The sequence below is a fragment of the Cynocephalus volans genome, chromosome 13 (genome assembly GCF_027409185.1).
Source record: "Cynocephalus volans isolate mCynVol1 chromosome 13, mCynVol1.pri, whole genome shotgun sequence".
Lineage (NCBI taxonomy): Eukaryota > Metazoa > Chordata > Mammalia > Dermoptera > Cynocephalidae > Cynocephalus > Cynocephalus volans.
In genome coordinates this window covers 17,255,141-17,281,117 of record NC_084472.1, presented here as the reverse complement: position 1 = coordinate 17,281,117, position 25,977 = coordinate 17,255,141, and the positions used below count along the sequence as shown (strand labels likewise).

Here is a 25,977-nt window from a genome sequence, read left to right as displayed (position 1 = left end):
AAATAAACAATTGGGATTGTATCAAACTAAAAAGCTTCTGTACAGCAAAAGAAACAATTAACAGAGGAAAAAGAAAACCAAAAAGAGTGGGAGAAAATATTTACAAAATATACATCTGACAAAGGATTAATATCCAGAATATACAAGGAACTCAAACAACTTAACAGGAAAAAAACAAGTAACCCAATTAAAAAATGGGCAAAGGAGCTGAATGGGCATTTCTCAAAGGAAGATATACAAATGGCCAACAGACACATGAGAAAATGCTCAACATCACTTAGCATTTGGGAAATGCAAATCAAAACCACTTTGAGATATCATCTCACTCTAATTAGTATGGCTAATGTCCAGAAGACTGAGAATGATAAATGCTGGCAAGGATGTGGAGAAAAAGGAACCCTTCTACGCTGTTGGTGGGACTGAAAAATGGTGCAGCCCTTATGGAGAATGGTATGGAGGTTCCTCAAACAACTACAGATAGATCTACCATATGACCCAGCTATCCCACTGCTGGGTATATACCCAAAGGAATGGAAATCATCATGTCGAAGGGATACCTGTACTCCCATGTTTATTGCAGCACTATTTACAATCGCCAAGAGTTGGAACCAGCCTAAATGCCCATCATCAGATGAGTGGATAAGGAAAATGTGGGATATCTACACAATGGAATACTACTCTGCTGTAAAAAATAATGAAATACTACCATTTGCAGCAACATTGATGGGCTTAGAGAAAATTATATTAAGTGAAATAAGCCAGGCATAGAAAGAGAAATACCACATGTTCTCACTTATATGTGGGAGGTAATAAAAAAAAAAATACAAATAAACGGTGTGTGTGTGTGGGGGGGGGAAGACACAACAACCACAATAATTCCTTGAACTTGTTATGGTAAGTGAATAGATATGATGTTGATGGGGGTGGGGGAGGGGAGAGAAAGAAGGAATTGGTAAAGGGACACAAAAATCAACTACATCGTACATTGATAAATTAAAATAAAAAATAAATATATAAAAAATAAAATAAACTCCTTCAGAAAAACACCTTTCTGTGCGTCTTTCACTGAATATTCTTTTTTCTTCCTTTCTTTTTTTAATAGAGAAAATTTCTCTAGACTTCAAAGGGAGATATGTAAAGGGAGAACTGGGTCTTATCTTTCTGGCTCTTACGATGTTGGGTCACCAGAATCTTATCAGAAGGACGAGGAATTACTGTATGAGAAAAGAGAAAGCACATCTGGAAAACATCAACATTTTAGTATGGTAAGGCTGTATTTTGAAACCAGAAGTGCATATTGTATTATCTCCTTTTTGTCAGCGGAGTCTTGAGGGATAGGGACATTGAAAGAGGAAAAAGGGTCATCATCTTGCTCCCCCGATCTCTTCTCGCTTCCTCCTGGTGAAATTACACCTACACAGCAGGTGCTGTGGGTCAAACATGTCCCCCAGACATCCATGTGTGGAAACTTGATCCCCATTGGAACAGTATTAATTAAGAGGGTGGGAAATCCAATTATGACATCTGAAAGGTGTGGCCTTTGAGAGGTGAATGGATGGTGAGGACTGTGCCCTTGTGAATGGATTAATCCATTCATGGAGTAATGCATTATCACAGGTGTGGACCGGCGGCTTCATAAGGAGCACATTGGAGAGCTCTTGCCATTCTCACCATGTGATTGCCCGCATCACCACAAAGCCCCATAGGGAGTTACCCACACAGTAGAAGGCCCGCACCAGATGCATCCCCTGGACCATGGACTTCCCAACCTCCAAAACTGTAAGAAATAAATTTTGTTTTCTTTATAAATTACCCAGTTTTAGGTATTCCATTATAAGTGGCAGAAAACTGACTAATACAGCAGGCCAAGCTGATCTCCCAGATTTTAGGTTTCTAGGTAGGGCTTTGAGGGGCAGCGGATTGGTTTAGAGGTCCCTGAGCATTTGTTGTTTGCCTTCATAGAAGTCAGCCCTAATCCACCATCCATCCGTCCATCCACCCACCCATCCATCCAACCATCCATCCCCCCATTCATTCATTCAGTAATCTTTCCCGGCACCTGTTAAATCCCATGAGGCTAGGTGCTAGTGGGAGATATAATAAATAAAAGATAGTATCTTGTCTTCATGGAAACTTAGTTTGGGTGGTGAGACAGACAAACCCACTGGACCTGACGATGCAGTGTGACAGGAAGTAAGAATAAATAAAAGTTGCTGTGGGAATGAACAGGAGGGCACCTAACTCAGTTTTCAGGGGCTTATGCAGGACATGTGTCTAAGTGAGACACGAAGTGCAAGGAGTCACTTAGGTGGACAGGGAAAGTGCTCCAGGCAAATGGACCAGCACATACAAATCATGTCAGAGCTGGGAAGGACTTCCGATGGGTAACAACGGAGGAAATAACTGTACCTTAACAGATCCACAAACAAACAAACAAACAAAAAAAGAGAGAGAAATAAAAGAAAAAAACCCTCTCCTTTGGATCTTTCTGTATAATTCTGAAGGCATAAAGGTCCTGACTAAGGACTTCCTAACAGAGGTAAAAATGACGAAATGCCATATATCCACCAAACCACTCTTGTCTCTCTTTTGATAGTAAAATGTCTACTCTCCTCTCATGACATCACATGGTACTGAGCCCTAAAGGTACTTATTAAATGGTTGTTTGGTTTCGAGCTTCTCCTTTATGTTGGCTCACTGGGAAAAGTCATAGAGAAACGAGTAAAATAACCTAGATAATCCACAAGAAGAAGAGAGCTGGTCTGAGTCACCTGAGACACAGAAAACCGTCCTTTCCCTCACTAGGTCCCCACCCTGCCCCTCTGCCCAGCCCCACTCATGATTTCACAGCCTTTCTTAATTAAGTATTCTTTTTGCTGCTTCATCTAAAAACTTAAGGCACTCCAAGGTTAGATTAAGTCATCACAAATGGATAAAATGACCTGGCACCTCTCCAGATTTCCACTGTCCAAATTTATCAGTCAACATACTCTGTGATGCACATTATTTTCCATGTATATGGCCTTAGAGGTAGGACTAAAAAGCCTTGATGATACTGAGGATTTTTAACATGTTTTGCTATTCTAATGTGTAAATGCGGTTAAGAAGAAGGAACAGGGAGATACAGTCATTATCTACTGGAACCAACTACAGGACAGGGGTTCTATTATGTCATCTGCTCATCCCACTCACCTTGAAAGTGGCATCATTTACTGCCATTTTACAGAAAAGAAATAAGAAACTCCAAGAGGTTATTATTCATACCCTGGTTATATACCCATGTAGAGGTCTTAGCAAGTGTCCTAGCAAGTACCTACTGAACATGCATGATCGTATTAAAAATGGCAGGATGAAGAACTGAACTTGGATCATCTGGCTCCAAAGCCCATTCTTATTGCAATACACTGTGTTTCCTCAGTAAAGCACTAAGCACTGGGAGAGAGGTGGGAGGAACTACAAGTTGGACAGAATAAACTTTGAATCTTTCTCTTCCTAGGTCAGGTCTCTGTGCCAAGGAACAGTGAGGGAGACGTGCGGTAATTCTCCATGTGAATCTGACAGTTCTGAGGGAAGGCAGCTGAGGGGCTGCTGATGGAGGGATTGAAGATCAGCAGACTCTACATCTGCCTCTGGGCTGAACCCACACAGACGTGTCTGTATGTCTGTCTTATGTGTCTTTGACAGGAAGCCTTCCCTGGCGGTTTTCTATAAAAGAGTTTATGTAGTTCATGATTCTGAATCATGATACCTTCTACCTGTGGTATCTGAAGGGGGTGGGGGCGGGAGAACTTACTTTGTCTACAGGTCTGAAGAATTCATGCAAAACTCTTCCCTTACCTTAAACCAGACCCATTTAGGCCTAATGTCCCATAAAGTAGACTTGAGGTGACAATGCTTCCTCTGTGTTTAATTTCTACAGGGCAATATTTTTATGGAGCTATATAAACGACAGTGACCCAAGTAAATGTGCTGAAGAGAAAAAAGGGAACTAGTTGGCCAATCCTGGGTGAAGTAAGTTGTATATCTGAAGATCTTGTGTGTTGCTTATCCTCTGTCAATAGTTTTCCTGTGTGCCGACTCCAGGGTTTCCACAGAGCCTCATAGAGATAAGATAAAAAAAAAAAAAAAAATAGAGGAAGAGGGGAATAGCTGGAAATAGGTAGGAAAAAGTAACAGAGGAACAATCTTTATAACTCATGGAGGACCATTATTATTGTTGAAATGAGTGAAAAGGAATTACTATTTTCCCCCTTTCAGATCCCACAGATACAAGCTCAAGACAGACGTGCAGCGTACAATGTTGCCAAGTTTTGTATCTAAGTTGTATGAATAAAATACTTCATACCTACAAAGATGAGTTTTTTTCATGCTTAAATTAATGAAGGGAAACTTGCTATTTGGAAGGAAAAGAGAAAGTACTTACCTTTATATCCCAAAATGGCTACCGTGATTGTTAGCAAGGCACACAAAATGTATAATAAAATGATAGAAAACTTCAGTGCCCAGTTATTTTTACATTTGGTACATTGTGTTCCTTCCTGAATACCTGTAAGAGAAGTCAAATTTTAATAATAATAAACAAAAACAGCATTTCAAACAGTATCTTTTTGCAGTTTGGTTCAAATACTGTGACTAAGAATAATTTTTTTTTTGGTGGCTGGCCAGTACAGGGATCCAAAACCTTTGGCCCTGGTGTTAAAACACTGTGCTCTACCTACTGGGCTAACAGGCCAGCCAAGGACAACTTTTACACATACCTTTAGTATACTATGAGAAATATTTTAAAATTAAACACACTCACCACTTTGGCAACACAAGCACTTTAAATAGTATCATTGTTGATATAATTGTATTTAATATGACTTAAAAATAGTGCATAATTTGTCTCATAGAATAGTTTGATATCAAATTCCATTATGATAATTACAATTATAATTTCAATAAAAATCTTTATGTGACAAAAGATTTGAACACTTCTACTTGTTTCAGACATTATTGGACCTATGGCAATTCAAATACAACCAAAAAAAATCATGATTTGTCCCTTGATGTTTGTTTCAGTGATGTGCTGGAACCAGTTCCTTAACTGTTGGTAGCTTGAAATGAGCCCAAGGGGGAGTACTGATGCCATGGACATTGGCAAACATCACCAGTTAGAATTCTTTCCCCACCCCCACCTCCAGACAACTGGTTTACCGAAATGCCACTGGTTGTAATATACGATAACCTACAGCAGAAAGCATAGGTAATTTTATGATTAAATGCTCAATACATAACCACATCTGTATATTACATGTGTACAGAAAACAGACACAATCCTTTTTTATCACAGTAATTTGAATAACAACTATGGAACAAATAGAAAAACCAGACATTTTTGACGAGTGGAGGTAAATTTTTACTGCTTACCGTTCAATTTTTTGAAAAACATTCTAGTCTAAGTGGTAAACCAGCATTACTGCTGCAAGTGACTCCAGAAAACAACCCCTAAAAAGGGAACTTTCCATCTGATTGATTACAAACACAGAAGACAAAGACTGTGGACATTTTAACATGAAAATCTCATTGTTAAGGAGTATCAGGAGACTCCTTGTTTTCCTGACCTTTTTCCCTCTGTGTGTCTTACCAATAGCGTCCCCCAGGAGCAACAGCACATAAAGGACTGATCTCCTATAATTGTGCTCAATAACTTTGGATGGGGAAGTCATAGGGATTAAGCCACATTCGAAGTTTCTCTCCTTTGGTTTGTAATTTTACGCATAGTTCCCTTCTTCAGTGAAAAGAGTTCTTCAGCTGTGTTTAATGCAAAATGATGAGAGAAACAGCATATAACAATGACTCCAATTTAGCTTTCAGGGTTCAACTGACCCCTCTGGCGATCTGGGCTATAGACACAAGGGGAGGGATCCAATCTATCTGCTTCATGACTTAGCGCAGTGCTTCACAAACTTTGGGGTGCACCATTATCACCTGAAGGGTTCATTAAAACACAGTGTTTATAATTCAGGAGGTTTGATGAGGGGTATGAGAATGTGGATTTCTAACAAGTTCCCAGATGATGTTGATGCTGCTGGTCTGGGGACCACACTTTAGAAGGGTACTTCTCAAATTTTAAAGTGCTTACAAATCACATTGTTGAAATGCAGATTCCAATTTAGTAGGTCTGAGGGAGGAGCTAAGATTCTGCATTTCTTACAAGGTCTGGTGAAGCCTGGTCCAAGGACCACACTTTGAGGAGCAAGTGTTTAGTTTAGGAGATGGTCATGCTGGATCAATCATTGGTTAGCCAATTCCTGGTTAGCATCAACTGTACTGATCAAACAGACCTATAGTAAATCAGCTTCTCTGTGTTACAGTTTTTCAATTTTTTCCCTTCCCTTTCCCTTCTGTATGTCCTTTTCCTTCTATATGTCTCAGCACCACCTCTTATGTTCCAAATTGACCTCAGTACTAGCCCTGCCAAACCAGATCTCCAACTTCCACCTAACTTTCTTATTTTCACCCAACCTAAATACTAGTACCATGCCAATCCCTCAGGTGGTTAATCTCAAAGGCACCATGAATTCTTCTATTTATTCTCCAATTCAATCAGCCACCAGGCCCTGTGAATCTTCCTGTGGGATATTTCTATCATGATCACAATCATCTACAGTTTACTGATGTTCATTTACTGCCTACACTGTACCAGATTCTGCACTGGGTACTATACACACAGCACCTCTAATCCGTACAATAACCCTGCAAGGAGCATGGTGGTGAGAGCTGAGATGACATCCCACACTCCGTCACAGCCAGGATTCCAACCTGTGTCGGACATCTAACACCACAATCTCTCCACTATGCCATGGTCCCTCTCTCTGGTCATCCTTTCTCTCCATTTCCACTGTCACCATGCTAGTGTGAGATCTTTTAATCTCAATGGAAGCTTCCTCTCCCATTCCCACAAGAATCCAGTCTCACCCCGTAGTAAGATACTGCTGTCCTCATGACATTTTCCAAAAATGACAAAAACAAACTTTCAATGGCTCACCCTTAACTAATAGATGAACTCACATGCACATGCACACACACATACCAGCTCTTAAACTTTCTATAATCTGGTGTATTTAAATGAAACAAAGACTGCTTACATCCAGAAAGAGCACAATTTTTTTTTTTTTTTTTTTTTTTTGTCTTTTTTGTGACCGGCCGCACCACGGCGCTCAGCCAGTGAGCACACCGGCCATCCCTATATAGGATCCGAACCCGCGGCGGGAGCGCTGCTGCGCTCCCAGCGCCACACTCTCCCGAGTGCGCCACGGGGTCGGCCCGCACAAATATTTTTGAAATTGGGAGAGGGGGGAGTACAGGTAGACCCACAAACATGCCACATTCCATGTTGAGAAACAATAAACTTGCTTTGGTGGCAACAGTAAAACACAGAAGGATGACAGACACAGGGATGCTGGATCAACCTCCTGTAGAAAACTGGATGACACTTTCATGATTGATGGGGGTTTCACTCCTTTTGGATTACAGGAATGTCTTGGGTGAGTTCTTTATGCCTCTCTAGGGTGATTTCTTACGTTTCACTAGGAGAGCCTCAGAAAATTTGGTTAGAATGGAGATTACGGTACGTAATAGAACCTGGGGCTAGAAGGCAGCATATTGGTCATTTAGTCAAGCGTCATTGTGTTCTGATGGGAAAAGTGAGGGCCAGCAAGCAAGAAGCAGGATCAGAAACCACATGTCCTGACTCCATCATGTCCTTCCCTCCCACTCTTCCCTGTGTGCCAGTGTGTGTTGCCACTGGGCATCTTGTGGCATTCCTGCAGATCTGCTCCCAGACCTTGTCACTGGCTCACATTCCAAAGAACAGGGGCACTTCCTCATGTGTGTGTTTCTCTCTGCTGGCTGTATCAGCATTTAATCCATATCAGATGGCGCTGCCCGGCCTCCCTTTCCACTCCACACACTTTCTCTCTCTTGTTTTTTCTCCCCCCTCCCCGACTTATTTTTAATAAGAGTTCTGTTTTATCTTTCTCCCTCTGCCCTCCACTGGGAGGACATCTGGCCAAACATACAGATGCCTACTACAAAGAGACCCTGCTGGCTCACGTAGCTGGGGGACCCCCCTCCTTGAACCTAGATGGTCACAAAAAACATTCAAGAGAGATATCCCCCTGTTACCAGCCTTTGTAGTGTTTGTTTTCTTAGCATTACTTTCCAGAGCCTGGGGACTTTGTTCCCTTGGGGGAGGGGGCGGGGAAGGAAGGGCAAGGGGACTGATCTGCAGAATGCTGCAGATAAGAGATTCCAGTTTGGGAAGTGAAGCAGTGCTGCTCCTCCCCATCAAGAGATCCAGCTTCTCAAAAAACTTGGCCCAAGTAACACATTCGTAATTCAGCAGGCCACAGGCAGAAAGTACCAGAAGGATCCATGCCTTTCTGTCGGTTATTCCTCTTGAACTACCTCCCGCTAAACTCCGTACTTGGCTCAGGTTTTAAATGTATTTTCCAGTGTCCAAGTCTTTGTTATACAAAAAATTCTGGAGGCCCAGTGAAGCCAGAATCACTCTGGTTAACTCCTTGAGTATTCCACAGAAGTTCAGAATAGACTGACAATTTGGTTCCTTGTGCCCAAACCCAAAGTTCCCCCTGTTGCCCTTTCCCATAACACAGTTCAAGCAAAGTGGGGAGGGGGAAGGGGCGCTGATCAGGGAGCCGTTAGCTGCTTGGCAAGAATACTCAAGTGCTCCAGGAATGACACTGCAAAGGGCCAGAAGAATTCACTAGCAAAGAGAATTCTTTTCTGCTGCGGTTCTCCAGAAAGAGCCCTCCCAAGTGCTGTGGTCCAGGCTCCAATCCAGTCTGTTTTTCAAATCTTTTGGAGAAAAGAGAGTCTCTGTCACTATCATATTTTTCTGCCATGTGTATCACAGAAGGAGGACTCATCTGTGAAAATGGTTACATGCTAATCAATCCCCCTCCTTGGTAGGTAGAGGCTGGCACTATGGGCAAGTGAGGGGCACCTTGGGGCTGCCTTAATGATTACAAGTGTCTAAAGCTAAGTGATGTTGCCGTAAAAACCATGTTACTAAAAAGGAGCTTCAAAAAGCTGGTAGATTGCAAAATCTAGAAAACCACAAGTTTTGATCTGAGATTTGCAGTGACCCTTTCATGTGGTTTTTTTTTTTTCCTGACTGGTAAGCGGATCGCAACCCTCAGCACGGTGTGGTCTGCAACACGCTCAGCCAGTGAGCACACAGGCCATCCCCATATAGGATCCGAACCTGTGGCTTCGGCGCTACCAGTGCCGCACTCTCCCAAGTGAGCCACGGGGCCGGCCCTCATGTGGCTTTTTTATAGTTATTAATCTACTGCCTGGTGGCATATATTCCCATAAACCCATGAGAAAGATTTGGCTCTAACAGTAAAACTGATGATTCAAATAAATTCCTATAATTAAAATGTCCTCAAAAGCAATAAAGCGAGAGTTAACATCTTGGTTAGTTGCTTGAATGTTAGGCAATATCATTAGAACGAAAGTTAAATACGTAAAACACTTTATCTGACAAATAATTGGTTTTTCCTTATTATAAAGGCCACTTACTAAATGATGGTATGTGGTTTTAGCTAGTAAAAAAATCTTTATTAGTGAATTATTCAGTTCCCCAAATACAAATCCCAGCCCTGGATACCTTATTACGTTTCCTAAATGATGTGGAGAATCATGAAAATGGAAGAAGGGTGAGAATCGGAAATGAAATCTCTTTTTGTGCAAAATAAGTGAAGCTTCACAGCACTTCTGCATTCATAAATAAGTATTCAACCAGAAATATTATTTAGAAGAGAGTTTTAAGAGAGTGTGAACTTTTCCGTGTTCATTCTGAACTTACATTAATATTTGCCAAGGGTATATAGTTTTTTTCGTTAAATTTTTTTCATGTACATAAAAAAAAGCAATCAGTTCTGGTTTGGTTTTAATGTTTCTTAAAAAGGAATATGTATTATTTATTTAAAATTTATAATTTATATTCTGCCTACTCAAAAAGAATTGTTGTAGGCAAAAACCAGATGTAATGGTCCCACTAAGAATATATAGTGTCTGCCAGAATATATAGTGTCTCAAAAGAACACCATTATTTTCTCTTTGTGGTTTTTACAAGAAATCCTTTATTAAATGAACTGTCCACAAATGCTTTCAATTCTGAGGAGAGGAATCCTTGCTCACGGGGAGCTCAACCATCACATCTCTTACATTCGTCCCCCTCGCTGGCCCCTTCCTCCTGGCTCTGGGCCTATTTGTCTTGTTCTATGGTCACAGAGTGAACTGTCAACAATCCTGACCATACATTTCAGCAATCCTGACTACTTCATTATCTGGCACTACCATACAATGACCTTCTATGATTAAGCACTGAATCTTTTCATTAAAAGGATTCATGAAAATTCAGCTCCAGCTTGGGTCATCCGAGTCTGCTATATAAGTGACACTTATGCCGCACAGATATTTGGAGACCACTAGACATTTCTTGAGTGGGTGAGAGTTTGCTATTGCTGCTAGCACAAAAAGGAATTGCTGAGCAAGACTGCCATTACTCAGGCACCCTCTCTTCATTACTTACAGTCTCGTTAATAACCCTGAAGAGTAGGAACTCTGACCCTAACTTTGCAGATTTTAGGAAAATGGGGGGGTCGGTCGGTGAATGGCTGAGCTAGGAGTTGAACCCAGCTCTCTCCCATGTTGCTTCTCCAAGCATATTTACCTCCAGAGTGAAACAAGAAACAAAACAAGATAGATGATGCCTAACAAGAGAAACTGTGGAAAGCCAAAGTGTTAGACTTGTAGAAGTAATCTGTCAAAATAAAGGAGTGCAGTAGCTTTCCTTTGCCATGTTGATAAATAAGCCTTTCTCAGAAATGAGTGAAAAATGCTGTGTCCAGTAAGTTAACCATTACAGGCCTGAGGCTTCTGCAGGCTGTAATTTCTCTCTTACTATCCTGTGGTGACATTCTTAAGCAGTAAGTTAATTCCACCCTAAGTAAATGCTCATACTCTCCATGAGAGGTCAAGATTGGCTTGGAGGTTTGGCTGGTAAGGTCTGTTAGCCCATCAGGGGAATATCCCCCCACAGTGATGACATTTTTGGAGGGAGGTAGGCCAGGAAGACAATGCAGCTTTACAAATTCAAGGCACACTATGGAACACACAGGGGGGCCTTGATCAGTTTAAGCCTGAAACCAAAACAAGTTGGTTACTCCCATCAAGTTTTCTTTTTAAGTTCCAGTACACTGAAATAGAAGGCTCAAAAGCCAGTCTCTAATGGCTCATTCATCCATGGACCCAAACAACTGCTGGTGGTTTCAAGCCCACAGGAGCTGGATGAGATAAGACAGCAGAAAGGAAGGTGAAAGGAGGGTTTATCAAATGGTGATAAAAATTTTATTTATCTCTAGCTTCTTAAAAAAAAAATGCATCTGGAGTACACTGGCAAAAAACAATTTTTTTTTTTTTTTTTTTTAACAAATACCACCTTGACCCTACGGTTCAGAAAGCCATAGCAATTCTCCACTGCCTTGGTAACAGCTCCTCCACTACCTTAAAGTAGGTTCCAAGATGCTCACCAGCCTGCCCTCTGCATGCTGGTTTTTAGAACCTCACTGCCAGGAGGATCATTAGCTGTCACCTCGGCCAATGTCCACCTCACCAGTGAGGAAACTGGAGCCCAAGGAACTCCACTGCCCACCCTGTTTACACACCGGCCAGCCCTGCTGTTAGGACTCAGGTTTCCAGCCAGAGTTCTCTAGTCCCCCAAACACTACACACTTGACCACACTCCCTTCTTGCTACAGCTTGTTTACTCAAGAAATACACAGGGAGCAGCTACGATGTATCAGGAATTGGGTATAATGGTGAACTACAGTGACAAAAGTTTCTGCTCTTATGGAACTTACGCCCCAGAGGGAGGATATTTTAATGTGTTACAAAGTGATAGATGCTTTGGAGAAAAATAAAGTAAGGAACGGGTGAAGGGCGTGTGGAAGAGGAGGTGGCCAGCAATTTAGAGCACGGTGCTGGAGAAGCTTCGCACAGTGACCTTGAGCAAAGGCTGAAAGGAGCATGGGCAGAGCCCTAGGTACCGCACTTGCTGGGCTTCCCCGGAGGTCTGCTTATTTCCTCTCTGGATCTGCAGACTTGCCCTCCTCCTCCCTGGAACACTCTCCCCCTCTTCCAATGATTTCCTTCAAACTCACAGATTTTTTCCTCAACGAGTCCTTTCCTAATGAGTCTTGCACCAGCCCCGCTGGGCCCAGATCCCCAGCACCCGTGTGGTTTACACCACACATATCCACACTCATTTGCGTGTTTCTTCAATAATTTACATGCCACCTTCATGGCTACCTCCTCCTCTAGGTATGGGAATTTTATTTTTTTGTGGTAGTGCATTTGCATTTTCCTAAACTGGCCAGTACTCTCTAGTTCTCTGCACGTCATGCAGTTTAACAAACAGATGACTGGAGTGCAGGTCCCAGCAATGGAACAAGAGGGCTGGATCGCTCCCTCCGTCAATCTCCCTCACACAAATGTGTGGGGGATTTCACAGTCTCCTCTCTCACCTTTGTGGCCAGCCTAGTCTAGGTGGCGAGGTACATGCTGCTCGTACTCTCCCGCGGGCTGGGGTGTGGACAGTCTAGGCAAGACATGCAGCCCAGGCAATGACCGTAAACATACAGACACTCGTGAGCACACCTGCCACCACACGGTCCAGGCTGATGCCGCAAGGATCCACAGGCTCAGACCAAGAGTTTTCTTTTCTCTGCTAGGGGTTGTGTGTGTGTGGCGGGGGTGGGTGTGGGTGGGTGTGCAGTGGGGATGGAATGCAAGACATACCCTTCGACCCTTCCTGGACTGAAATGGAGCCAACGTCTAATGTGGTGCAACACTTCCATGTTTTGTGGCTTTGGGCACTCACAGCACTCAATGGGACAGGGCAACAGTGAGAAATGTGAGCCCACATCCAACACTTGCCCTGAGTGTCACTGCTTTAGGAAGCGTCGTTTGGGAGCAGCTGAAGGACTAATAAAATGATGGGGAACAGTGCTGAGCAGGACGAATCTCAGTTAATGACAGCGTGTTTGTTGTTTATCACTGAAACAGTGTTGGGGCATGTGAAAATCATGCTCCAGAGCAGGTGCTGGCAAAAAAGCTAAGTCCTCTCTCACCAACCAAATACCAACGTGATTTTTTTTTTTTTTTTTTTTTTACCAACAAAACTAGTGTCTTGATGGAAAAAAACAAGGGTGGGCTTCAATGTAAATGAAAATACCAATCAGCCGGACAGACATTCCTCATTCCTCTATGAATACGTGTTTTTTACTTTCTTCAAGCGAAGACTATAGTTGAGGGCACTAAGAATTAAGGGAAAGGGAGCCAAGACAGAAAGATTTTACTGTTGCTGTTTTAAAGCAATCATTCTGTTCTGCACCGAATATAGCTTCAGTTCTGAACATTAATGAGAAACGTGTCAATCAACTTGAAATGACCCAAATGAGGAAAAGTTGGCAAAGACAGAATGAGGGGAATGAGGGAAATCTATCTGGTAGACTACTGGCCCACAAAGGCTGTGAGGGGAGGGTGGCCCCCCGATGAAATGAGGGGGCTCCCATTCACCAGCCACATGCTTGTTATTAAAACTGGACAAAGGACAGAGAGACAGAAATCTCTTCATAGGGCAGACGGCTATGGTTTTAGAGGTCAAAGGAACAAAACTGGAAAATAAAAGTGAAACACCACTAGACAAAAATGTCAGAAGGTATTCAACAAATTATGATCGAATATAAAGCAAATGGGAAAATGTGTGCTTATTAAATTTTCCATGCCTTTGTAAAGAGTTCATAAATGACAGAGTTAAATTTTGAATAAAAACATTTGTATATACAAACACACAAAGTAACTTTCTCCAGGCAGTAGAGATGTTTAAAAAAGGGTTTCTAAAGAAAAATTCAAATTCACAATTTCTCACAGGTTTATCAGGTGTATAGCTGAAGCCAGCTTATACTGACTGGTGACAGCCATTGTTTGTATTTCCTCACAATTCCATGTTCGGTGACTTTATATTGGTAGCATGAAATTGGTCACACTGAGAGTATTACCCCACAGAAATGAGCAAAAAGCTTCAAATCAGGGTGCTTGCCTTCTGGAGAGCTGGCTGTTAAACATTTGCCAGCACACCAGTCAACCTAGCACAGCTGACCCATCACATTTAAACAAGTCCAACCAACTGCTCTGTCCACATAGAGTGATCACTTGAGAAGTTCAGGATCACTGGCTCAATGAAGCCTAGAAGTGGAGGTTATACACTGTGGCGTTGTTCCTTCCCTCCCCTCAAGGTTACAGAGATCTGATAGGCCTTTCGATTAATGACATTTGTGCACATTAGATGTTTTGAATTCAAAATTTCCATGGAAACGTAGTAAATTTCAAATTCATAATCTTGAGGTAAGATCGTCTTAGGGTCCTTGTGAAGCTGACAGTGTTTGAAGTTCAATTCCCACACATCTGTTAACTTCATACCACGGATATGGGTTTGAAACTCTGAAAAATGCATTTCCTTCTCATATGGACACGATGTACAGCAGGACTGGCCTGAGCTGTCACTCACCTAAAGTTAGCATGGCAAAGTTAAGAGGTGGCACCCAGGTGAATCAGCCTAAGGATAGGCAGTTGTGGAAGACACCTTTGGATTCAGATGGAGGAATCACCATAGAGGAAGGATTTCAAATGATAGCCTTCAGTCTGGGAAATATTCTTTTTGCTTCCTAAAATCACGCAGGAATTAAAACCCCATTTACTAGGTGGAAAAAAAAAATACAAGAGGCCAAAGGAGAGTAAAACTTCATTACATTCATGGATGCACAAATGTCCGCAACAGCAACAATCAGACCCAGAAACAGAAACAAGAAAACATTAGACGTACATCAGCTGAGCTGTTCATAATGGAGGCAGAATGCCTTTTGAACTTTGGATCTTCAGTGGAGAGTTGAAATATTTGGCCCGGAGCATATCAGTGCTGGAAACAAGTGAATCTTGGAGATTATAGATGTGGAAAATATATACACAATTTCATATGACATGTAATTCGTAGGGTGAAATCCCTTCATTGTATTTCATGCTCAGAGAAATAAATTTTATTTCCCAAATGGTCAAACAGCTCCTAATTAGGGTTGTAAACTAGTTATACAGGCTGAAAGAAGAGGCTTTGGATGAGGATTTAACAACACTGTTCAAGCCATACTTAGCTGAAGGTTTTCTCCACTACCTCAGTGAATGTGGAATTTGAAGTTAGTATCAGAATCATTTGTGTATTTTATTTCTAATTTGCAACATATATTTTGTTCACATTAATTCCTAATAAACTGCATGTAGTTTAGAACATAGTATGAGTTAATTGCTTATTATTCTTTAAAATATCCTTTGGTAAGAGTCCCTTCCATTAAGAAGAGGCACTTGTCTTGAGAGGGCCACTACATAATGGGGCCCCCAGGGATGGGCTCGGCTTGATCAACCAAGGAAGCAGCACACCCCTCCTAGAAGGGTGCCTCAGCCAGGGCTCTTCCAGTCCCACTGTTGGAAAAGCACCTTGAAGCTCAGGTCCAGCAGATGATACATACACAAAGACAGCACTATTTCATTACCTTCACATTATGCACGGCCCTGAAGAGGAACTGAAAAAGAATGATTCAGTGATTCAGAAAACATCTGCTCCTAAATGAAGAATAAAAGAAAGTCTGGACTTTATAGCTCTTGCTCCTATGCAATGCTCCTTCCTGTTGGAAAGCAGTTGTGTTAGCCACAAAGCTGGTCAACAGAACCAACCACCTGTAAATACAACCTACTGCTTACCCTAAAACAATCTGTCACTTTCTACAGCACTTAGGGGAAACAACACCTAATAAACAACACCTAGTAAAGCAAAAGAACATATACTAGAGTCAAAGGAAAAATCCCCCTTACAACTGTGGTTATGACAGTGCTTATAAAATTAGAAGCACTAATTTATTAGGGTATATGGAGCACCAAATGGCTGAGTGATCATGTATTTACTAAACTTTACTCATAAGACCATAGTATAGAAGTCCATCTTCTTGCCTATAAACTTGGTGGAAGATCCACTTGTTTCTACTCCTGCTTACTTCCCAGACACACAACACAACTGGGCACAAATCATAGGAGAGAAATGTTTACCCTAGTGGAGCTGGAAAAGCCAGGGGTCCAGGAGGGCCTTCTCTTTCAAAGGCTTCTGCTGCACAGGCCTGGGGTAGGATGGAAAAGATCACAGAGTAGGGGATAGAAACCTTTCTTTTTATTTGTTTTAAGAAAAGAGCAAAGACTTGTGATTATCTAGACAGAACAGGAGAAAGGGGAGAGCTGAGGCAACAGGGAAATGAAAATAAGCAACAGGCTCATGAAATAGATGGTAGGAATATTCCTACTGTTGGGTAATTTGCATCCTAACAAGCTGGGAGACCCTGAGGTGCAGATCTGTGCTTTGGATGACACAGATGATTTCTGTTAGTAACAAGGAGCAAGTTCCAGAGAGTGAAGAGGAAAAAAACTAGGGCATGAAACTAATATCTGCACGACAGTCAGGAAAAATCAATCAAGTACATGAGTGAAGAAATGAGTTCCCACCTAGCTTCCACTGTGGGATCCTTATTTCCGAAACGGCCAGTCGGCTTCCACCACTAAGGTTTTATGTCTGCACACCTGGTCCACAGAGCAGGACCAGACTTCCGCTCCCATTCCCCTTCAGCCAGGTGCCTTTGTGTGGCACCAAAACCAGGACCCTAACTTGTCCCTGTGTCCCTCCTCAGGGGCACTACGTTTAGACAATGAAAACATTCTTCTTTGGTAAATGCATTTCAGAGTTCTTTCCCAATCTCAACTCCCCTCCCTTTACCTGCTCTCATGAAACACAAAATAGGTAACAAATTGAAGAGACCAACCTGACTCCATCAATTTTTACGGTACAGTCTCATTTCTATTAAGTCAAGCACCAAGGTCCTGAAGTTCCTGAACTAAAGCTGGGAGCAGACAATCCAAGCCCTCCAAGTTGGTGCAGAAGTAGGGGCAAAATAGAGTTTCCTGTTCATTTTGGAGGGTACACCTGAAAGAGTGCTATTTTCTGACACTGGATAATATAATCCATACAAAATAGAGCATTTAGTGTACCTAGAACTACTTCTGCCAACGGGACATTTAATGTTGTGACACAGGAAGTGTCATGATGCCTTATGAATAGCAAATCCATTTTTAGTCTGATATTCCAGCAGAAAAATACTTCTGGCCAAATAGGTTAAATCTTTACCCATCTTTAAAGAAAACAAAGATTACAGCTCTGTAGCAGAGGACAATGAATTAGTCTGTGAGATCAGTATACTCCAGCTCCCTGGGACCAGGACGGAACTAAAATGGGGCACCAGTGGTGGCCAGGAACACAGACTGAGTCTGCAGAGAGAGCACACAGGTGCCATCCTCTTTCTAAGATTCCATCTTGATGAAAAATGGGAAAATTTTACACAATAGGAGAACGAATACACAGACTTCTGTGTCATAATCTTATTGCTGATTTGTCTACTTATCAGATATAAGCTCATCATAGTCGATCATGTTTCCAATGGCCATGCTTTTCTTACCTCAACAGTGACAGGCTGGTGAGGGGGCATGTTGTGGCATCTGCCGTGATGCTTCTGACCCTTATGTGAGCAGCAGACACTGCCAGTGAAAGTAAACAGTGGGGGAGTGAGCAGTGTGGACACATGGCCACTGAGTCAGACAGCACCAGAACTATTTCCTTAGCCACACTGATGAAGGGTTTTTACCAGTTCCTTAGTGAGAAGGAACTGGAACCTGATATCAAAACCCACTGCATGTCCTTTATAGTTTATTGTATATAATTATGTACCATAAACTGTGTATGATTTGCATTCCAGGGCATGGGATCAGTCATTCTCAGCAAATCCTTTTGTTGATTTCTGTAAGTCCCAACTAAGAACCCTTAAAGGTAAAACAGCATGGTGACAGAATTCCTGTGACCAGGGGGAGTGGCAGACCCCAAAGAATTCTGCCTGGTGTGCTTCATGGAACATCTGCAGGTGAACAGCAACCAACAGAGATACTGGGTGCACATCCTGTGTCTGGTACCACACGATGCTAGTACGTGCCAGTGGGACCTTAGGAATGAACATTTCTGTTCACTGTCCAGCCGTGAGGTTGCTACACTTCCCTATTAGGTTGTTCCTTTGTTCCCCTCTGAGCTTGAACCTCCTCTTGCACATGGCCCTGTTCCATGAAGGACCTATGGGGACAGAGGGCTTCCAAATACCTACGGCCTAGGCTGGTGTTTTAAACCACTTTGCTCATGTGCATGTCTGTAAAGATTGCTAGAATTGGAGACATTTCAAAGGCAGCAAGGAGCATAGAGAATAAATGACCCAACACAGAGGGTGAATTCCTGGTGATTTAAAGCCGCTGAACAAGGAGGCAAAAACAGACCTTAAGTGACAGTACACCTTGATATCCTCAAAAATACATTCTGTAATTTCTAAGAGACCATCATTTATCTTTCTATCTTGGGAACACTATAAGTAACGTTTGTCAAGAACATATATCACAGATTCTTAATATTAGGAAACTAAAAGGTCCCTTTAAACTCTGTCTTGAAATGTGTACATTTGTCACATGTGCACATAGGTTAATGTGCCAGCATATCTACTGCTGCAAGTGCAGCCTGAAATTTTGATGAAGTCATTCAAGGGACAAACCACATGGAAGCTATGACCTCGCTCCAGAAAAATGCCCACAGACCTACATTGGATATGATAGCAGGAGATCCACAGGCTCCAGAAGCCACGCACAGACTCAAGGCACAGAACTTGTGATGCCTGGCCTCTCATGGGAAGTGTGAGGATATCATAATTCTTTCCCACCAGAATTCACAGGTGCTAGTAAGGTTTCTGCCTGTTGCACTGACATGCTGCATATGCCCCGCTGAGGGGCAATTCCATTTATAAACATCACCCTTACCCTTCTTCCCCACTCAGTCTCTTGGTTGCCTGGCCCAAGCAATACTTACCTGAGTCCCTGGCCCTAACAACTAATTCAACACAGTAATGTTATGTGTCATGAGTGTAGACCACAGTCGTCTGTGCAGCAGTTAAGCATCATCACCCAACAGTCCAGTGCAGGACAGCAGCAAAGGGCAGAACTATCCAAGGAAGGGCTGGACGCAGATACAGGGGAAGTTGGGGAAAGTTCATCTGTTGTTAAAATCAACAAGTACAATGTCGACAGTGGAGGCCCAGATGTCCCATTAAGAAATGTCCTACCTAAACAGTCTCCCAAAAGTTGGAAACTGTCCTTATAGGAACCAACAGCAGGAGCAGCTGCTGTAGTGAACAAATCAGAAGTGTCCTTCGTCACAGCCGGCTTCATCTTGATCCTGTCCCTCCTCTGCTCAAGCTCCCCTGGTAGCTTCTCGTCTCACGGAGAGAAAGAGCCGAGGTCCACGAGGCCCTGCGCTGTCCGCCCCCGACCCCTGAGCTCATCTACTCCTGCCTCGTGCTGCCTCCTCCAGCCATGTTGGCACCTCCTGGCACCTGAACAGCCCAGTCTTGCCACCCAGCCCAGTCCCACTGCCGCGGGGCCTCACACCTGCTGTTTCCTCTGCCAAGGACTCTCCCCTGGATGCCCTTGTGGCTCCTTCCCTCACTGTTTTTGGGTTTTTACTCAAATGTCACCTTCTCAGAGAGGCCTTCCCTGTTCATTCTTTTAAAAAATGCAACCCTCCTCCCCCCACTCTCCATCTCTCCTTCCTGTTTTATTTTTCTCCATAGCACTTACTGCCATTTCACATACTATTTTACTTACCTTTTGGCCTCCCCCGACAAGAATATAAGTTCCACTGGACTCCCCCCACAAAAAATGTAAGCTCCATGTAGACAGACGTTTTTGTCGCTTGTACTCACTAATATATCCCCAGAGGGTGGTTAGAATAGTACCTATCTCACAGGGTTGTTGAGAAGATTAAATGAGTTAATGCATGGAAAACACCTGAATAGCATGTGGCATATACTGAGAACTCTGTAAATGTTTGCTATTATCTTGATTTTGTTTTAAATTTCATGATAAACCTAATGAGTAGTTATTATTATACCCATTTCACAGATTAGGAGACTGAGGCTCACTTGAGGCTCCACATTAGTGGCTGGCAGAGCCAGGATTCAAAGGCAGGTCTGACTCTGTGCTCTGTGCAGTAATTCTCCTTGCTCTGCATTGGAAGTCTTGGGATAAGAAGAGAGGCAGAAATCTATCCTTTCTGGAATGAGCTAAAAACCCGAGAAGGCTGGTCCAGCCCAGGGAGGGGGAGGTGGAGAATAAAGTTTCCAGAATCCAGAGAGCATTTACTTACAGACCTTTATACAGCATGAATCTGAAATGGCATGTGGCATTCTGTTTACTTCCTAACTTCACCAAAAAATGTAATAGAGCTTGCCAATTAAAAAATGTTTTCGTGACCCTGGAAAATCCATGGATTGGAGACATTTACTTTAAACAGTCATTCCATCATAACAGGAAAAGAGGTAGAGCAGGGGAGTTTATTATAACAGCTGCTTTCATACCCCAAACAAGGGTTGGCTGTTTTGGGCAGGTTGTACTGTAGTAAAGTTGGCAAGAAGCTGACAGACTGTGTGAGCTTCCTTTCAAAATATCACTTTGCTTCCTTAAAAAACGCATCACTGGACTATCCAGTGTGAACTGCAGATGTTCGCTCCCTTTTTGCTCCTCTGTCCTCCTGGGGCTTCCACCTTAGGCCTGAATGGCCTAAATGGGGGCACGAGTGTGTAGAGCAGAAAGAACTTTGGAATTGCAAAGACCTTAGTTAGAATCCAATGTTTCCTTTATTAGTTGCTTAACTCTCCAAGAGTCAGTGTCCTCTTCTACAGGCTTATGATAAGGATTAGAGTAAGGTCAAAGAGAGACCCTGGTGCAGTGCCAAGCAGCTATTATTATGATGCAGTCATTATTGCCCATTGAGATGCCTAGAGGTGTTGAGTTCCTGTCCTTCTGAGGGCTCTCTTGAGACTCTGCATTTTACAAAATGCACACAGCAGAGAATGTAAAGTACAGCCCCTTTCCTGAAGGGCTTTTAAAAAGTGACTTATCTGCACCCCCTTCCCTTCATATCTACAAAGTTGGCAAGAAATAGACCAAAGAGAGATGCCAGGGTCCTCCTGCACATGCCATTGCTCTTGGGGTCCAATAGGGGAGGAAAGACAAGGACAGAGGGGACCTGGTAGTGGCCTGGAGGTCAGGGCTTCACTGGGTTTAAAACTGGAAGTCCTACAGGAAGTGAAGGCTCTTGGCTCCTGGGACCAGGGCTGTGCCTTCTATAAAACCAAGTGCTTAGCAAACCCCTGAAGCCATTTCAATGCTAATGGCCTCCAGATGGCAGAAGAGCAAGCTGTGCAGGATGCACATGTGAGCCCAAGGGTCTGCTGCCCATCAGTAGGGCCACTGACCCAAGCTCATAAAGATTCAGATGAATTAGGACTGGAGCCCCCAGCAAACTTGGATTTCCTGGCTAGATCCAACAGTCTGTGTTCTGCAGCATCTCACGCAGCAAAAAAGTCACCTCCCTACACCCTCCAACAGTGTCTGCTCTTCAGCATCCAAGCCTGAGCCCCACAGACAACATGGGACTTGCTGTTCAAAGGAAAGGGGCCTCCCAGCACATATGCGAGAAGTGTGCTGGGCTAGGTTTTTGGACCCTCCTGTAGTGGAGGGAATCCTTAGCCATTGCTGGCAGTTTTGAAGACCTCTTTTTGATTTCAAAAGCTTTTAATCCGCTGTCTACTCAGAGTCTAAGCTTGGAGCACTTGCTTTCCAGAGACAGGGAAGCTGGTGAGCAGCCCAAGAAAGATGCGGCATGGATTCAAAGGGACGCCACCAGCTGGCACACGAAAGTGCTCACTTCTGGGCTTGAGTCTGGTAAGCGGTGGGGCTGGGGAAAATCGTGTGGGTGGGTGGGGCGTGACCTCCTTCCCCACTGAGGGCTGTGGTCTAATTCAGACGTTAAAATATCCCATATCCCAAATACCAACTCAACCAAAAGGAGAATATGGAATTGTGTACATTTTCAGCCCTAACCCCACATCCATAAGTGATATTCCAAATATCTGACAAATGCTCTGGCACTGATCAATCAAAAGGGATACCCCATAGTGCTTCCTAGCTGAATATCAGTCCTGCCTGTATCCCAACAGAGACATTTAAAAAATACCACAGCAATTACTTGTGGGTGGAATATCTCAGAGTAGCCAACACACTTTCCACTGTTGACATGGAGCTTTCCCTGTCTGGCGCTTTTCCTGTAATGTACCCTCCTCAGTGTTGGCCTAGCTGCGCTGGGCTGATGGTCCATCAGAACACGGACTCTATGTCTGAGGTGTGAATTAAAACCAAAAACTGTTATAAATAAAAACAGACAGATGGATGGCTATTTTAAGTTGCTCCACTGTTTAGGGAACGTAGCTGCAAGGACTGGTGCCAGGGTGTGGAGAATATTCTTCCATTCCCGTGAAACTGTGTATAACAAACCCACCGTACTGCCTGGTGAACCAAAATGGCCAGGAGCAATCACTGCCGCTCACCTTCAGCCAACAGCGGGTCCCACAGGACGTGGCTAGCGAGGGAGAAAGAGCGAGGCAAACAGCACCCCATTCCTGCCCTCTAGGAACTTCCAAGGAGGTCTTTGCAACTGATTTCCTGGCAATTAGGATTTAAAGTTGTCAGCAGACACCTAGCTCCTTACACATGTTCTGTACTACTCTCCACAGGGAAATTTTGCATGCCGAAGTGTATACTATGAAAACCATATTTTGTCTTGTCCTTTCAAGACCCTTCCTTCTGACATGGTGTACTTCGTCCCAATTTTTTCTCCCTTTTCCTTTCCACTCCTAGATTGTGACCCCCTTAGTTCTCACCTGTCCTTCCTTCTTTCTCCCACATACCTGCTCTCCTTCGCCATCACCCCCGCCCCCTGTTCTCAGCAGCTCTTCTTCCTCCAGTTTCTTTCTTTCCACCAGTGCCATCAAGAACCTTACACCCAAACTGCCAGAAGTAATCCTGAATGCCCTTGGGTGTGGATCGAGCAGGACACGTGGGAACGTGTAAGATGCTTTCCAACAACCACACATCCCCCAACACACAGTTCACCCTGTTCAGTAGACCAGGGCTGGGTAGACTGTCCATCTTTTATCACCGCACTTGATCTTCATGAGGAGAAAAAAATCTTAACAAGTAGAAAGGTCCACTTACTCCAAGTAGGTCCATGCAACCTAAAAATTTTGGAAAAGCGAAGGAAATAGAAGAAAACCACAGAGGAGAAAAAGGGAGAAATAAGAAAGAGCAAAAGAGAAAGACAACTTCAGAGTGATCACCTTCTATGCAGGTCAAAGCTCAAAATACTAAAACTGTATCTAATGTTCCACTAAGTAGCAGCCTCTCGGTGCTTCTGACAAGTGAGTTAGAGTGAAGTGGTCTGCGCCCGTGGGAGCTCAGGAATCTCCATGCATGACGGTTCACTTGAGACAGCCGGCGCTGCCCAGTTGGGAGGGTGGCGAGGCAGAGGTCAGAGGCGCCAGGGGGGAGTTCATCCATCACCAGCCTGTGAGCCTGCCCGGGACAGCGTGCAGGACGGGAGCCAGCTGGGGAGCTTTGCTTGCAAGACCAGATTAAGAAAGCACCAGCACAAAAACTACAAAGGAGAAGATGAAGCTGTATTTCCGGAAGAAAATGCAATGATTTCTACCCAAAGCTGAGGTAAGAGCTTTATTTTTTTTTTCCAATGATGAGGACAGAATCCTACTTCCCTCTGATGTAGATTATTTTTAGCACATATGCCTCAGCGTTGGTGCCCAGTGCGTCTAGCCATGTCTTTTCCCCAGCCTGAAATTTTTCAGTAGTTTCCCATTGCCTAGAGTATAAAACAAAAACTACAAAGCATGGCATAGAAGGCCTTCGTGACGGAAGCCCCAGCTAACTCCTCACCTTCCTCTTCTTTCTGCATTCCTCAGCTCATACTTCAGGCACTTGGAGCTCCCAGAGCACACTGCGTGTCCCCAGCTTCCCCCGCACGTGCTTTTTGCTCTGCCTGGAGCACCTTCCCCAGCTTGTTTGCCTGGCCAAATTATCTCATCTTCCAGAACCCACCTCAAAACTCCAACTCCTCTGTGAAGCCTGTCTCCTAAGTCTCCCCTAGACTCCCACTGCACTTAAATGCCACCTCATTATGCTAATTATATCACTCATTGTAATAGAGACTAGAACTGTATCTTTTCATATTTTTGTCACCAGTGCCTAACACAAGAAGTGCCCCAAATATATGAGGATGATTCATGTAGCATTCATTTGAATTCTACCTGTATAATCTCTCTCTCTCTCACACACACACAAATAACACACATACACACCACATCATCACCTCCTGCATCTCTAGGCTTATGGATTCTAGTTAGGACCCTACAATGGAGTTTCTGACCATGCCCCAGTGGTGGGATGGATGCAATGGAATGTAGTGAGCTGTATATCAGAAATCAAGTTTGAAACTTGGAAATGGCTTCAAGTGCTTAGAGACCTCATCTGCATAGGCCTCAGCTTTCAAATCTGGCAGGGTACTCGTGTATGTTTGCCTGAGAGAGCAGAGTAGATAAAAGTGAGTGAGAGCAGAGAGAGAGGGGCACAGGGTCTTGTGCAGAGTCTCCCACCTGGTCCCCTTCCAGCTCCCCGGGCAACTGGCCTTGCTGAGTGGTTCTATCTGAAGAGTCGAATATTAGTCCCATAAATGCTAATTCCATTTTAAATTAGTCCTTTCCCAAAGAGCTACAGAATGTCAAAGATGCTGGGGTAAGAAGTTAAGCCTTCTCTAAATGTAAAATCCAGTAGAACCAGACTCAGAAAAAGCCAGGTAGGTGCAGGAAGGGACCCTCATCTCCCTGCACCCGCCCTGCATCTCAAAGCAGGTGCAGAAAAGTGCAGAAGTGGGCATTTATGTAGGAAGGAATTTTTGAAGCAACCAATTGTACTGAGACATAATTCTGCTCCAAAACCCTGGTTTTCAATTAATTTGGCATAAAGCTGTCAGGAGGAGAGGGATATAGAAGTCTCAAGTGCTCTACAGTTCTGAAATTTGGTGTAGTTTGTGTTCCATTAAAACAGTTCACCTCTCATCAGAAAATAGCTTCTGGATTTACAGATGCCAAGAACTCATTATTTGGGCATGTTAAACAAGCATACAGTTCTGTGATGTCCTAGAGACCTAAAATAAAATAAAATAAAATAAAAAAAATAAATAAGCTAGCAAGCAAGCAAGCAAGCAAGCAAGCTATTGCCAACCATAGGGGAGACGGGAGCCTTACTAGGAATTAAGAATGCACTGCTGTAGTAATCTGCAATACACTCACGAGGGAGTTGGAACAGTACTTTTATCATCACATATCAGGTACACTGTGGGTTTAACAGGCATTGCAGATGGTGAGAAGATCTGATCACCAACTAAACATATTGTTTCTAGGAGAAAAATATATCTTTAAATTATCAAATCTGCCTTGCAAATCACCTTTCCTGTTCTAAGTTAGGGACTATCTGTATAAATCATTCAGATACACTGACGGAAAAAATCCCTCTTTTTACTTTTCATGTACAAAATCAAGAATGTAGGATCAATTAATTTCACAAGTGTGTGGTCTGACTTAATACTTTACATGGTAAAGTGCTCAAAGGTAGGAAGAGTATCTTTTAAGTGTTCTGCATCTCATCACAACGGAGTAGGTTTTCCTAACCTAGAAAATACATGGTATGCTGAAATAGGATTCAAAAAGACTGAAAAGCTGGAACTCTGGAGCAAACCCAATATAATGAAATTCAACAGGGATG

At 43.2% G+C, this 25,977-nt stretch overlaps 1 protein-coding gene across 1 annotated transcript in view; it reads right to left on the bottom strand.

The window, feature by feature from the left end:
* The window catches only part of COLEC12 (collectin subfamily member 12), a 149,249-nt gene that overhangs the window by 30,823 nt on the left and 92,449 nt on the right, over positions 1 to 25,977 (bottom strand). Inside the window, exon 3 of the mRNA XM_063076627.1 lies at positions 4,424 to 4,546. Within this exon, the coding sequence (XP_062932697.1) occupies positions 4,424 to 4,546 (123 nt within the window). The remainder of the gene's footprint in view (positions 1 to 4,423; positions 4,547 to 25,977) is intronic.